Here is a 16,271-nt window from a genome sequence, read left to right as displayed (position 1 = left end):
TGCCAATACACTACTGCTGTGCACTCAACTTCGAAATATCCCTGTGAAAATATTCTTGGAATAAAGGAGGTGCCTAGGGTCAGGAGTTAATTTGAAGTGGATGCACAGTCTAAATAAATATTATTAAAATTATGTGACTGTTTTGAAGAGTGGCATTAAATTAGTCTCTCTCTCTCTCTCTCTCTCTCTCTCTCTCTCTCTCTCTCTCTCTCTCTCTCTCTGTGTGTGTGTGTGTGTGTGTGTGTGTGTGTGTGTGTCTGATAGGAACATTCTCTTTCAGCTTTGATTCCATATACAGATAGATTCAGTTTCGCTGTAACATTTTCTAGCAACTGTTGTTCCTCCACCACAGTAGTGTATTATGTGGTAAACAAAAAAAAGATCAGGCTACATCTGAGAGTTCAACTTACAGTTCCTCGTGCTCCAAGTGAAAGGATTACAGTACAGAAATCCTCGCCTTGGATCCTGGTTGGCGCTCATTAGTATTGTACAGTACAGCTTCAGGTTTTGAAAGTCCATGTTATGTTTGTTTATTTGAAATATTTTTAACTGGCAGCCTGCCTTGCTCTGCCTTCCCACATACTCTACAATATAGTACACAGAGAAAAATTCTGATTTTTCTCCCTTATTTGAGAGTATTACCATTTTCAAAAATGGCCTTTAATCATTCATGAATTTCCACCTTCAACATTACATATTTTCATCTTAATTAAAACATTGAGCTACTGTTTTCTCTATATTTTTTTAATCAGGAAATGAGTATGATTGCCTGTGGAGGCATAAATGCTCAAAACAAAAAGCTATTTATAGAATTGGGAGGGGGTATGAGAAATAGACTTTAGAAATTTATGTAAAACAGTCAATGGATATTTTTAATACATCTGGGATGTTAGTTTGTAAAACTAAGCATTCCAAGTTATGATGTGCAGAATTGGGGATGTTTAAAGGGATGCCTGCCTATACTAACCCCATCATAGCTACACTGAGGAGAAAGACCACGAAAGAAAAATGAGAGATTCTGGCTTGCCAGTAAGCATCCAGAGTCAGCAGCTACTGTGTCTCTTCATAAGTTCGAGTCACTTTTGACTCAACTCTTATCGAAAAAAACATAACATCTCCCCCCCTGTTTGTCACTAGAACTGCCACCAGAAGAAAAGCCCTTCGTTTGCTTCAAATAAGCACCTCTGTTTTTCACAGCTTGCAGTAACGCTTAAAGTAAATAAGTTCTTGTGCAGCCTGCACTGTTGAATTCATTCAGTTGCCTGAACAAAGCTATTGTTTAGAGGTTTACAAGAAGCCTTTCTGTTTCCCTTGAAAGACTCCTCCTTGTTCCTATGTTTGGCATGCTTAGAATAGTAAGTCTTTCTATAATTTCCAAATGCTAAAGATAATTTTCCCCCCACAGAAGAAATGAAGGAGGATTATGATGCTCTGGGGCCAGAAGCCACGATCCAGACCACAATTAACAATGGTACAGGTAAGTTCCGTTTGCACAGCAACACCATGTTTGCTCTGTGTCATGTGGGTTTCCTGGATCTGATAAAACACAGGCCCGTCCATTTGCACCTCCATGATGAACAAGAAGTTAGACTTCAGAAGTCTGGTTTTTGTTTCAATTTTGAATTTACCATATCTCTTATTTTATTAAGCAAATTTGTCTTTCATTCTTATACCCTAACTTGCCTCTACAGCTCAGGAGTATCGAATTTTATGAATGGACCCTCTCGCAAACATGATTTGTATGACTTTCTAGTTTTAACTTCTACTTCAAAAATAATTGTTAAATCATAATATAATATGCTGGTCTTACCTACTACTTGATATCTGTCATTGAGAATTCAAGTGATATGATGTAATACAAATTCCAAAATATCTTCCCCAAATCCAAATTTCCAAAACACTCCTTGTAAGACTTAATAATTTAACATCTCTTAAATTCTCCTCTCACTTTTAAATCTCTGTGCCTACTAGAGGCATCAAATATCATTTCTCAGACAGACTTTTAAATAAGAATTAACAATTCACATTTTTAAATAAAACCAATGAATAACCACTCAGGAGATAGTAGGCAATGGTTTTTTTTTTCTTTTTTCTTTTTTTCGGAGCTGGGGCCCGAACCCAGGGCCTTGTGCTTGCTAGGCAAACGCTCTACCACTGAGCTAAATCCCCAACAGTAGGCAATGGTTTATTTAGCTCTACTGTTGCTGGAGAAGGGAGGTTAAGGGTGACATTCCATGTTCTCCCCTAACGACATCTCTTCTCCCAGCACAAGGTAACATAGATCCACTCTGTAGACACGGTGGATCTTCACGTCTCAAACAATCCTCTACACCATCGTAACACCGTTACTAATGTCAACACAGTCCCCAGCACAAAGTCAGTCCCTAAAAATAAAACAAGAACAAAAAAAAAATCGCATAGCTGTCTCCATTCAACGTGCCAATGAAAAAAGCATGTACTTTATGTGGCTTCAGAAGTGCTTTTAATTAAGATGACATTCACATTTCCCTTAAGTCACTCTGCATCATAACATACTGCTCATGCTGTCTGCACATACGCTTATTAATAACTTAAGAGATATGGGTTCACTACCTTGGGTGTAAGTGAAACAATTTTAAAAAGAAACTCCTGTTTTTACTCATTTGAATAATGTCAAGTTGAGTACAAAGCTCAAAGTATACAACCATGTGGTTCTAGAAAAATCATAGACCAGAGCACTGATAATTCTAATTTCTAGAGGCAGCTTGAACAATGCCTACATTACAACCTCAGGCAAATCAATTCTCCTCTTGGAACTCAGTCTCCATATCTGTAAAATGCATGTTGCACTAATTGACTGCTCAGGATGCTTCTAGTTTTAATATTCTATGTTGCTGGGATACTGTTTCTATATACATAGAAAGCCAAATGATTTTATGTAAAATATAATAACAATAATAATATACCCTGAATTAAGGACTCTCTAAATACTCCCAGTTTGTGGGCTTGAAAACAGCCTCAGGTTTCTTTAGAGAAAAATGTTGTCTCAGCGTCAAGCATTCATAAAAGCTGATTTCATTTCCTTCCTGACCACTGAAAGTGTAACAAGGTGACAATTGAGCATCCATTGTATATACCTGAGTCTAACATGAGGTTAACAAAAATTACTCCAATCCGGGAGGTTTACAAATCAATTTTGTACACCCTTTTACCGAGCTTTAAGATCGCTTTTCTCCTAATACTCAGTGTTTCTTAGGCTTCATATGTATTCAGTCAATAAATAAATCAATACATGTTCATTGAGTGTTTTCAATATAGTCTCTGTTCTGTGCATGTATGGGAGAAGAGGGGCAAAGAAGACTAAGGCATGATTATTATTTAATTTGGGAGAAATGTCTAATTCACATGAAAAAATGATAAGCAGTAAGTGAAAATAAGTGATAAATTAAATGAGAGGAGCCATACTTTTATGAATTACAGAGATAGACAAGATCCTGCAAAGTGGAAATTTGCCTAGGTTTTATATAGGAAGTTGAATTTGAACTAAGTACATTTTCAGTGCTCCAGAAGGGAAAGGGAAGGAAGAAGTAGAATATAGGTTAAAGAGAAGAAAATAGTATCTAGGTAGAGATAATGGGTGAAAATATTTAAATTAAAGTGAATTTATGGGAAATGAAGTTGTAAACTGCAGACAACTGCTTGAGACATAAAGACAGCATAAGAAGAAAGAAGAGAAGTTGGGTCATGTTGTACTGCCATGATGTCTCAGGAAAATCAGACTCTATAGCCATGTAGACTATGTAGTTTTGCAGCCATGAAGTGATTGTTTAAAAAGTTTGTCATAGGTTGTGAAGTGTCTTAGGAATTTTCAGTAAGACTTTTTAATAACTAACCGGTACAGGTAAAGTAGTTCAAGAGAACGTGTGTGTGTGTGTGTGTGTGTGTGTGTGTGTGTGTGTGTGTGCACGAGCACACATGCATTGATACTTGCTATTTCTGGATCTACTCATCTTTGAGAAGATCTTGAACCAGTCTTCAGACAGTATTTTCACATACGAGTTTTATATACAAGGAAGTGCATATGTGTATGTGGGGGGAGTGGAGGGTGTTTCTTCTCACTTTTAATTGAAACCTAAGAACTGGGGAAGGCATGAGAGTCATGCAAATATATCCGGGTAGTATCTAACATGATAGGAATGTGAGACTTACAGTAAAGAACAGATCTATTCAAAGAGGTAGAGAGTTGAGAATGGGCCTCTTGGAAGGTGGAAAGAAAAATCAAATCCCCCAGAAGAAAAATGATTACAGGGACAGAGAAAAGAAAATTTTCCTGAAGCAAAGAAAGGTTTTATAGAGGTGAAAGTGGCCAGCTTAATTAAAAGCCTCAAATAATTAACTGCTGAGCAAGCACATTGGACCTGGTGATTCAAAATTTACAGGCACTTCTCAACTTGAGACTTGATCCTCTAGGAGAACGAGTCAGATGGCTTTCCTTTTTTTCCTCAGATTTAAGTTTAGTATGTTTTACTGCTGGCGTTTGTTTATGTTAATTAAAATTGAAACAATGTGCCGTTTCTTTTGAATTCTATCTATCTATCTATCTATCTATCTATCTATCTATCTATCTATCTATCTTGAGTCAGTATCTAGGCCATGTTTACCTGCACAGTCAGTGGGATGACCTTGAACTGCTGGTCCTCCTGACTCTAGTGACTTCCCAAGTACAGAGATGACAGGCATGTACCTGGTTACTCCTCTTCCTTGTTTCAAGTCATTTTGTGTTTGAACTCTGGGTGCCGTGCATGCAAGGCAAACACTCTACCAACTGAAATACAGCCCAAGTTCTTGAAAATTCTTCTTAATACACCACCTTCTCCTGTTCTCTGGAGTCCTGGTCTACCCAGATAATATTCTAGGACAGCCAGAGCTATGCACAGAGAAACCCTGTGTGAAAAACAAGCCAACAAAAATCAAACAAACAAATAAAAAGGGTGGCATAACTATTACCTTCTTTCACATCTGTTCCACATTAAATTCTCTAGAATAAAATATATCTTTTAAAAATTGCATGTGATATTCGTGTACAAATTAGTGTGAATGTGTACACAGGAGTAGGAGTGCACACATGTACATGGTCATGTTTAAGCAAGGATCCGTGTTGGTATGATTGCTCTCCGCCTTCAGTTTTAGACCTGAAGCTCACTAATCTAGCTAGACTAGCTGGCCACTTGGCTTCAGGTATCTACTGCTGTCCAGTCTTACTCCTTTAGCACTGGGGTTGGATAAGCACATGTTCCCTTTCCTGGCTTTGGTACTGAAGATCCCAAACTGAGTCATCTGTGCTAGCTTTCCCATATACAATACACAACAAATGAACCTCTGCTTTTCCCCTGGGCTCCCCCAACCCCGTGTGTGTGTGTGTGTGTGTGTGTGTGTGTATGTACAAATGCATGTGGAAGTCACAGGTCAACCTTGGATGTTGTTCTTGACAAACAGTCCACTGCTCTTTTGCTGTGGTTTTGTTCTGTCTCATTTGGCCTGGAACTTGTGATTAGGCTAAGCTTAGCTGACTGCCCAGCAGATTCCAAGGATCTACCTGCCTCCTTCTCCTTACTGTACTTCTAAGTGTATGCTACCGAACCCAACATCTAATGAGGGGGTAGGGGTAAAATCAAGGCCTCACAATGTTTCATTGGCTGGCCTTGAACTCATAGAGATACACTTGCCTTAGCCTCACCAGCACCATCAGGCCTGGCTAACCCAGCATTTTTACCTGGGTTCTGGGGATCAAACTCAGGTCCCTGTTTGCATGATAAGCACTTTACTGACTGAGCCAGATCCACAGCCATTGACAAATTTGACAGCCTTTGACATCCTGGAGCATTCCACATCCAGTTGAACAACTCCGTCGTCCATGGTTCTGTTGTAGCATTTGAGGTTCAAGTAACAAAAGCAAGTTAGGAAGCCTCTTAGTAACCACCTGCATCTACCCAGTAAGTCTTCTCACCTCATCTTTAACTAGCATCCTTAAATTAATTATAGAAGAGGAAGATTTAATAGTATTTATATATAATAATGATAAAATTGTCATTTTTTTTGTTATTTCACTACTGACTACCATCAGGATTTGTCCTTTTTCCTTCAGCCTGAATGGCCACCAAGAAACAAACACTCTTTTCTTTCATTATTCATCTTAAGCAGACAGAATTTAAACCGATGCTTGAGGGAGGGCTAACTTTAAAGAAATGGAATATTTAATATGTGCCCTTAAGGAACATAAAATTTTATAGGGCAATGGGGATAGCCGTAATAGCAGGGAGACAAAATTTGCAAATAAATAATTGTTTCTTCATTAGCTCTACAAGTCAGTAGTCATTTATTGAGACCCTACTAAGTGTAAAGGTATTTTGTTCTGCATCATGGAGGAAGCAATGAGCACAGAGTAATCAGGTGACCGAAAGAAAAGACACACGAAGAATGTGTGCCGAATACTTAACACACTATTAAGATATAATATTTATTCATTGCTAACCAATGTTATTATTTTTACTTATAATAATGCATATATGTATTAAATTGCTTCATTGGAAGTACACCAAGATATGTAGGTCCAAGCGCAAAGTATTGTATATTTCAGAGTTTCTTGACAGAGGACTGGGATTATATGTTAGAGCAATAGAGCGATGCCTGAAGATTTCCAGGCAAGTTCTTCAGGAGAGGAGCCTCCTGAGCATGCCTGTGTGCACAGAGACTAACAGCAAAGAGAATATGAGAGGAGGCTGAGGAAGCTCTTAGAAGAGCCCGATGGTAACTGTGGTCCCAGTGTTTTTGTCTCAGTAGTGTGATCAGAGAGGAAAGTGGTATTTGAAGTGAACTGACCGAATTCAAAGTGTACCAGAGATCTCTATCATGTAGGTTGTACTCTTAAGTGGATAGAAGAAAAAGAGATCTTCAGCGACCATCAAGTAAGTAGGAGTCCTGATGATTTTTCAAATAGAAATGGAGAGTAATTGCTGTGGACCGTGTATAAATTCAGTCATCATCAAGAAAGACTATTCTGCCTTGAAAACATAGCCTGTGATTAAGCATATAAATGTTTAAGTCTCTTTGCACATGTTTGGTACTGTTGCAAATACATAGATAAGAAAGGAACACCTCTTAGTGTGCTACGGTAAGAATGGGGTAAGAACGAAAGGATAGTTCCAGGGTAAACTAAGGCAAGTGCCCAGAGAAGACTGAGAGGTGCGTCTGCTTTTGGTTATCAGTGAAGTACTCTAAGAAGTGAGGAACTGAATGATGAGGATGGGGAGTGAGGGCACAGATGTTCCTGGTTCTGGTTCTGAGAGATTGGACTGTCTGGAGCTTACTGAAGTACCAAGACTGAGGGGGCAGGGTTTAAACACAATTGGGTATTGACTCCTACCTGTTTGTTTGCTTGTTTGTTATTTTGACTTTTTTGAGCAGGGTCTCAATATGTGGCCCTGGGTCTCCTGGAACTCACTATGTAGACCAGACTGGCCTTGAACTCACAGAGATCTGAATATTTCTGCCTCCTGAGTGCTGGGATTAAAGTCCTACCATGCCTAGAAGGACTACTGCCTTTTGATCAATGACAGCCTGGACAAAATATAGTCATTGGACATATGTCATTTTCCTTGAACTATATAGACAGTGCACTAAAGCATGATGCATAGAAAGGTAACTTTAGACTTCAGACCATTACAGTTAAAGCCAGGCATGGCAGAACGCATCTCTAATCCTAGCATTTGGGAGGCAAAGGATGGTGAGTCTGAGGCCAGCCTGTGCTACACAATGAGTCCAAGACTCCGTCTGAAAGACACAAATAAAAATTTTCAGAAACTTTACAGAGTGGAGACTCAGGGTAGATACTAAGTTTGCTTTTCTCCATAGTCTCCTCAGCATGCATAGAGCTTTATGTAGTGCTGGTCGTTCATAAGCAGGTCACCTCTTGAGTTAGAGAATGAATTCATGATGAATGAGCTTGTAAAACAGGGAACAGTGGTTTGGATCAGCAGTGTGAATTAAGAAGTAGTTTGACCCAGCCTCTTCGCTCTGTGTATCGAGAAAGATGCAAGCAGGCAGGGTTCCGAGGGGAAGCCTGTGAGGGATGGGATATTACCAAGGGCTGACACAATTTCATTTAATCTGAAGAAGTGGAGCACATGTAGGAGGATGTCATTAAGCATGTGGGGGGGAAACAAGTAGTTTGTGAAATAAGAAAGCAAAACGAACCGTGAATGAAGCTCCTTTTTGGCCTCTCACTCTACGTTCCGGTTAAGACATATTTCCTTTACTATGCAATCAGAATATCCAATAAAATAATCACTCATAATAATTTATCTTTGCAAGATGCTCCCAAGAGTTATAATTTATTGAGTGCATTTAAAACGATTAAAAAATAAGAAAACTGAAATTAGGAAAATGCAGTCCTTGTATATTAAGTAGAAAGGTTAAACATCTCTAGGACAGAATCTGAAGAAAATTCTTCCTTCTCCCCGTTGTCCTGGTTTGGTTTCTGTTGCTACGATTAACAACACAACTAAACGCAACTCGGAAGAAAGACGTTTATTTAGCTTACAGCTCCATCACTGAGAGAAGCTAAGGAAACCAAGGCAGGAGCTTGAAGCAGAAGCCAACAGAGGAATGTTGTTTGCTGGCTTGTTTTCAGGCTCGCATTAAACTTCCTTTCTTATTCAGCTCAAGGTCTCTTGTTAGGGAATGGTGCTGCCCATGGTGGGCTGGGCCATCCTACAAGAATTAGCAATGTAGGAAATGCCCACAAACATGCCCATGGGTCAATCTGATGAAGGCAATCCTTAACTGAGCTTTCGTCTCCCCATGTGTGTCAAGTTGACAACCAACCAAAGTTAGCCATGATGACATGCAATAACTCAGTCTGGATAACCATAGAAACAGAGGAAAGAAAGAGAGAGAGGCAGGTCCAAGAAAGGATTAAAAAGGTATAAGATCCGTGAAGGTAGGGACACTTTCAGCAAATAAGTAAATTTAAATTTGCAAAATAAATGCACAGACATAAAGAGAAGGAAAAATTTAATATATGCCACTAAAGCTGGCATTTTAATTGGCTTTTTTAATACTGACTTTATAGTGTAATAATGTGGCATTTAGAATTATTCATGTCCTTGTGATCTTTTCAGCATCTAGGTCCTTTTCAAATGTTATTAAATCAAGCATGATAAACAAAAGCTACAGAGATGGAGTCTTTCTCTCTCATGTTGAATCACTGTGATGTAGTTGAAAGAACAATGGGCTGGGAGTCCAGAAATGTGATGTCTGCCTCCAGGTCTTCTAGAAACTTCTTTTGTAATTGTGTGAATCATTATTAGCCTCACTACATCTTCATGGCGCCAGTTTGTAGGCTAGAAAATTTGGGCTTTCCTACCTACACCCTTCCTTCTCATGAAATTGCCTTGGGAAGCACAGTTAAGAAAATAAAAATTCCAGTGATATGTGGGAATAAAAGTCCTGTAAAGCCCTGCCCTCTTCTGCTACATGGTGCACCATGCCCTGTAATTGGTCCCTATGCCGCCCTGTCTTTGGATTTCATTTTCGATCATTTTAAGAACTATAAACAAGGTACCCTACAGTTTCGGTTTTTCCCCTGGCCCTGCAATTCATCTCCTGATGATATTTCACTGAATGCAAACAGCAGAGTTTGAGTGTGTAGGATGAATACTGCAGAATCCTATAAGGGATTTATACCCCTCTAAAATAACAGTTCAGTACACATGGACAGAACCCGTCTTCTCACAGCAAATGGACCCTCAGAAATAATCCAGTCCTACAGTAGAAATATCACCTGAGCCAACAACACAGCAGTGTGATTCCTCTGACTGGGTTAAGATAGGCATTGTTTTCTTTGTGGTTTAATAGCCCCAACATCCTCTTAGTTCTCCTACAAGGGATTTTAATTAAAGGTTTGAAATTTTTGAGTTTTTTTTAAGATAAGGTTGGAAGCCATGCAAGCTTGAACATCAGGTATCTCCCACATAAAGTGAGAAGTGAAGTGTTAGCAAACACAGAGGAGTGGAAAATGCAGTCAGAACTCAAGACACACACTGTTACCTACTTGCTACCGTGGAGCAAGTCATTTTCCTCTAGTTTGTCTCAGTCCGTTTTTTGTTTTTTGTTTTTTTGTTTTTTTTTTTTTTAAACGCTGGAAAGTTTTGGTCTTTCTGTCAGACATCTGTCATACAAATCATGAGTTTGATCATTTTTTTAAAGTAAATTCCTACTTTTAAAAATCAATGACAAAAAAAATTTAAGAAGAGTGGGAGCAGTGGCCAGGATGACAGGAATTGTCAGGGTGACACCCCATCACAGGTGTGCACATGGAAGAGGGACTTCCCTTCCTGGCTCATCAGTGCTGGGATTTTATTAGCTTCGTCTTTGTGATTAGGGGCGGCCATCTCTACTTCGCAGTAAGAGTTCCCGATAGAAATAACGACCACTCCTAACCTCTTCCTGCGTGCCTCCTTCTCTCACTCAACAAATATTTAATAAGCACTGTTTTCCTTGCAACGCCGCCTGTGGTTTCCAGGCACCTCCAAAATATTTTTTCTTAATCGTCATGTGTGGTTCTCCCACCAGAAATCTGTGTTATTTTGACTTTTTAATTGAAAAGAATACAGATGAAACTCTCTAGACTTACCTAGGGAATGGATAAATTGATTATAGCAATTAATTCAAAGTATAGATTGCTGTGACTTTAAGGTTACCCAAAGAGGTACAAGCTGGTTCATTTCACAGGTGAGAAAATTTAGAACCAAACCCAAGATAAGTAGCCCAAATGGGGAGTCCCAGGCTCTGAGTTTGCTGTGATCTTTGAATTATCCAGCACTAGATGTGCTCTAGACTTCCCAGTAAGTACTGGAGACACGTGGTCCACACCTCTATCAGTTCACATATGTGGAAGAGAAAGATTGAATGTGCTGTGAAACATTAAAGGGTTCACATTTGCAAATGGCACCCAGCAAGCAAAGGAGAGATGAGCAAACTCAGGCTGAAGTGGTCAGGAGGCAACCCCGTGTGAAGTAATTCCATGATATTACTCAGAGGCATGCTGTGTGTGCAGTATGAGACAAAAAAGAGAGAGTCCTACTAGTACAGGTTCTTAAGTTAGACAAGATTTCGTCTATGTCTTGGTAAAACACAGACTGTTGACTCTGTAGTGGGCCCTGAGAACTTGCATTTCAAATAAGTTCCCAGGTATATTGACCCAGATATGCAAACCAAACCTTGAAACCCAATGACTATCCAAAGCAAACACTGACTGTTTCATGGCTTTCTATGAAAAGAAAGTATGAACTGCTGAGCAAAGTCCGTGTCCTAAATACAGCAACGCTCATTCCAGATAGTAAGGTTACACGGTTAAGGGAAAGATGAACACATTTTGTTCAGCCAGGGAGTTAAAAGCCAATACACTGCGTCATTTCGCACTGCTGCACGGCAAAGTCATTCAAAGGTTACCGTGAGCCTCTGGATCTTGATATTCACAATCCTCTCATACAAAATCAAACTTTAAAATTAGATGGCATCGCGGACTGGGTTGCTTCCTGCTGTGGAGAGAGATATTTGATCTTGCAGACTGCTACAAATTCCCACCTCCCATTCACTCTTCTCTTCTCTCTTCTAAAGCTTTTAGCATGAATCTCTCACTGGTATTTGAACATGCTCCCCCAGAGAAGGCCATATAAGAGCAGGGGTGGAGAGACCACCAAGACGCCTAATTCTCTGCAAGAAAAGAAACTTCTCTGGTGCTCTTGACGGCCCTTCTCTGGCTTTATACATGGCTCTACACCACTGGGAGGCTCTGAGAAGTCGCTGTGTGCCTGTACCTTGAGAAAAAGATCATCCCCCCCTCCCACTTTTTAGCTATCTGGTGCCAATATATGTATGCTGATATTTATTTGTCCACTTTATACAAAGTAGTCGTGTGAACTCACATACCTTTAAGCTTCAAAAAATGCAAAATTAAATATCGCTCTGTCTTATCAACAATTAGCGAAGGATTTGTTTTTTTTCCCAAGGGTGAAGAAGACAGCTAAGTCAGACACATGACTTCTGCTTCTGTTTCCTCTGCCTTGACATAGCAATGTGAATAAAAGCCAGATTTTTCCGAAAGAGTTACTTATTTATGTTAATGTTTGCCAAGGTGGCTTACCAATAATATTAAAATATATGTCTTCAGTTTTTAATGAAAATTGAAAACATGCCAGATTTTAAATTAGTGGTAGCAGAGAAGCTGCTTTCTTGTTCTAAATACATAAAATAAATGGCAAAAGGAACCAAGAGAAAAAAATCAGGATCGGGGTCACATTATAAACTCGGCAACCTGTAAAGTATAAGTAAAAATCGCTCTTACTGTTATTGAGAACATGTTCTAAGCAACTCAATTATGGGAACTGACTGATTCCTGAACCAGTCAACGGTTCCTTTTCGCTTAGAGTTCTGCTGACCCTGCTTGTTTTTAGGCAATTACTTTAAAAGTCAGTTTAGACTAACATTCATTATCTACCTTTAAAAAAAATCAATATTTTCCCAAGACAGTCTTAAAGGTATTTATGAAAGTGTCATTAATAAGCATGACTAGTAAGACTGACTAACATATTTAAAAGAAAAGAGAGGCTTTGATGACTTGAAGGGATCTAGAAATTTATCTACCAATATTAAAATACATATAGCCATGAGGAAACATTTTTAATTAACATTCTCTTTTTGGATGGAGAAAAGTTTAACTAACCTTAGGGAAGGTTGAGATATTTGCACGACATTAGGGTAAATTTTAGGAGTAAATGCAAAATCCCTGGAGAAGCTATGGGAAGAAATTACTTGAGGTTTCTTGTGAATTTTTTTGTTATGGTTTGATGATAAATACCATGCAAATATCCTCTGTCAGTGTGTTTTGGCAGTCCTTCCAAGGCAGCCAGGGAGTGAGGAGGATTACAGAAAGAACAAAAACGAGGTTGATTTTATACTAGAAAAACACTGAGGGGAATTCTGTAACTTCCTAGCAAGCTCTCCACCTCATTCCTGTGTCCACTACACAGTATTATAAAATCTTTGTCAAAACGAAAATACAAACTTCCAAATACAATCAAAATTTCAACCTTGCCAACAGGAGTGACCAAAAGGCAGACCCATCCCTTGCTCCAGTACTGAGCAAGGGGGCGGGGGTGTGTGGTTCTTGGTTCTCAGAGACTGGAACATGGCACAGTTCCAAGTAGAAAAGGGGGTTTCTGGGGTAACATATGTAAGGAGAGGTGAGAGTACAGCCACTAGAAGATGGAGCACCGCCTCAGAACGCACGGCTGGGTGCGTGGCTGGGGACCATCTTGTCTACCTTCCCGTACTTTCCCGACTGTAGTCGTAAACTCTCCTCTCCTGAATGGAAAACATCTGCATCTTCATTCTGCATCTTACCTCTGTAGTCACCTGGCAGTGGGGGAGCCCTGAGCCCCAATGCTCGTTTTGAAAGAAAGTCCTAAAATTATAGGGAAGCGATCCATGGGCTTTCATTCTGTCTCTTGGGCCTCTTCTGGACAAATTAATGGTTAGGCTTGTTTCAAGTGCAGATAAGTGATTGGGAAAATGGGAGGGGGATCATCCTGAAAACAGCAGCTTATTTGGGTACTGTAAGGCTCGGTGGTGTTGACATGAAGAGCTATATTGAGGCAAAGGAAACTTGTAATAAAATGAAAGAGAAACTTACATCGCTTTTCTTGGTGGATATGCTGGCTCATTTAAGTTGGAATGCAAACTACTCTAAGTGACTGTAGATAGGTGATCGATAGCAGATCCGCCCCACCTAAATGAGGGAAAGCCCTAATGAAGTCAATAGACTTAAATGATTAAATGGCATTTCTTCACAAGGCCCTTTTCAGATACTCACTGAGGCCGTGTCTAACTCCTGCAAGCATTTATGAAAACCATGAAACACTCTGTCGCATTGACTTACTATTACCTAAACTGACAATTGAGCAAAACTCTAAATCCTTAGCTCAACAATCAGATATCTTGTTTTACATTTTGTTTTATTGCTGTATTAGAAGAATAGTGCTAAAGGTACCTCATTTTCCACATCCACCCCATAAATGTTTCTTTTAAAACTATTCATTTCATGGCAATACATTCAGTATTCATGATCCACAGACTACCACAGATGATCCTTAAACAGAACATGTGACTTGAAGTCCTTTCGTCCTCACCTCACTTCACACAGAAGCCCAGCATGACAAAATCTGATCTAGCAATCAAATTCCCTCTCCAAACACCAGAAGTGTATCTAGATGTAGTTTAGTTTGCCTATCCAGAAAAATCAGAATTTTTCTCCCTTTTAAACCCAAAGACTATTAATGCAAATCCAATTGAATTTGCATTTGATTACATTTCTGATGGAAACATTCATATGCAAATGAAAATTCATGCAAAGATAGCCAGATAATTCAAATAGTTGCTGAAATATCAAGATAAAATTAGGATATTAAATGTACATCCATCCACTTTTGCTGGGTTACCCTAAGGTCATCAAGTGGGACAATATTCTGAAAAGCCTCGAATACATTTTTTAAAAATATTCAAATAGGTATGTGTTCAGAAGGGAGCTGTAACATTACTTTGAATTGTCATACTGCGGAAAAAGATGTCAGCCGCCATTAAAGTTAGGCATATTGTTTTAAAACATTCACTTTACCTGGGTGGTGGTGGTATACACCTTTAATCCCAGCACTCTGTAGCCAGAATTAGACAGATCTTTGAGTTCAAGGCCAGCCTGGTCTATAGAGTGAGTTCTAGGACATCTAGGACCACACAGAGAAACCCTCTCATAAAAACAAACAAAAACTAAATGAAAGCATTTATTTTAAGTTTTGCTCCTTGTCTCCTATCATTAAAAGCAAAAAGTAATTCTCGGTAGGACTATTTTAATGAGCCAAAAAAAGAAAAATGGCCAATAGTTTATGTAAGCTGGTAGTTCCCACATACTCCCTGAGGAGTGGGTGGGGCAAGTTCAGTGATGTTATCTTCATTCTCTCTGTCAATAACCTTTGAAAGCACCTATGGTCTTGTGAATGGAACAGCTGGGCCACTGATCTTAACTGATGGCTATTAAATCCAACGTAAAATGTACTCATCTAGTACCTTGCATTCCAAACTCGTTTTTTAAAGGAAACACAAACCTTGGAATCAGACAGCTATTCTTGTTAAACTTAGCAGAAGGCAGAGTGAGAAAATGGCACGCAGAAATGTCAGCACCTAATTTGGTGGTCCATAAAATATAAAGAAAATTCTCCCGATTTTTTTTTTTCTGCTTGATCTTATGTTTATCCACAATTTCAACTCTTTCGAATTCTAGTGTATTTCTGCTTTGGCAAGTATCTCTAACCATTTATCAGACTGAAAATTCTAAAGATAAAGAAGACACTTTAGCATGTCACTTGGGCAAGCTGGATCTTTCCCCAAGTCTTAAGAGATTTTTACTTTGTAAATCTCTCTCAATTCTAGCCACTTTCCCTTTTTTCTACCACCACTTCCTTAACCTTTGTCTCTTGAGGGGTTTTGGACAGGAACATATACCCCCAGCCCCAACCCCACCCTACCCTCAGCCAACTCTGAACAGAACCTACTCTTCTTTTCCTTCTGTCCCTGTCATACTATAGCCAAGTTATCATTAAAAAGTACAAGTGTTTTCATTCCTAGAATAAAAATGAAAGACCTTAGGAGGGATACTGCCTCCCGAGTGTTTCCATTTCTGCCACCACTGCTCTCCAACATCCTACCATTCTTTCCTTCACTCCATACTCCAAGTTAGATACCAAAATGTCCATGTTCCCGGTCACCTGCATACACACTGCTGCTCCAGCTTTGAGAGTAAGTTAATTCCTAGCTTCCCCCATTAAAGCTTTCGTAATCTGTAGAGCTCAGTGAATTACTGTGTTATCTTTGTTCATACTACCATAGAACGTCATCACCATCATACCCAGTCAATCTACTCTTTTCTTTCTTACTTTTTTTTCTTGTTTTCTTCTTTCCTTCTTTCCTTCCTTCTTCCTTCTTTTCTCCTCTCTCTCTCCCCCCCCCTTGTGTTGTCCCAAAGGACAAGGTTAGCTCTGGTCTTCGCTTGCTGTTAAAACTTTCAATCAACACATGTTGAACAAATGGGAGCTTCCATTCCTTTACTCTTCTTATCTAAAATCCACAAGTTTATAATAATGTGAACCAAAGGGGGAAAAAAAAAAAGAAAAGAAAATTAA

At 39.2% G+C, this 16,271-nt stretch overlaps 1 protein-coding gene across 1 annotated transcript in view; it reads left to right on the top strand.

Moving 5' to 3' along the window:
• Positions 1–16,271, top strand: part of Zeb2 (zinc finger E-box binding homeobox 2) — a 130,395-nt gene that overhangs the window by 93,472 nt on the left and 20,652 nt on the right. Inside the window, 1 exon segment of the mRNA NM_001033701.2 lies at positions 1,406–1,477. Within this exon segment, the coding sequence (NP_001028873.2) occupies positions 1,406–1,477 (72 nt within the window).

Source organism: Rattus norvegicus, chromosome 3 (genome assembly GCF_021556685.1).
Source record: "Rattus norvegicus strain SHRSP/BbbUtx chromosome 3, alternate assembly SHRSP_T2T, whole genome shotgun sequence".
In the NCBI taxonomy this organism is placed as follows: Eukaryota; Metazoa; Chordata; class Mammalia; order Rodentia; family Muridae; genus Rattus; species Rattus norvegicus.
Note: the sequence above shows the minus strand (reverse complement) of the source record. Positions and strands in the feature narration are given on the sequence as shown.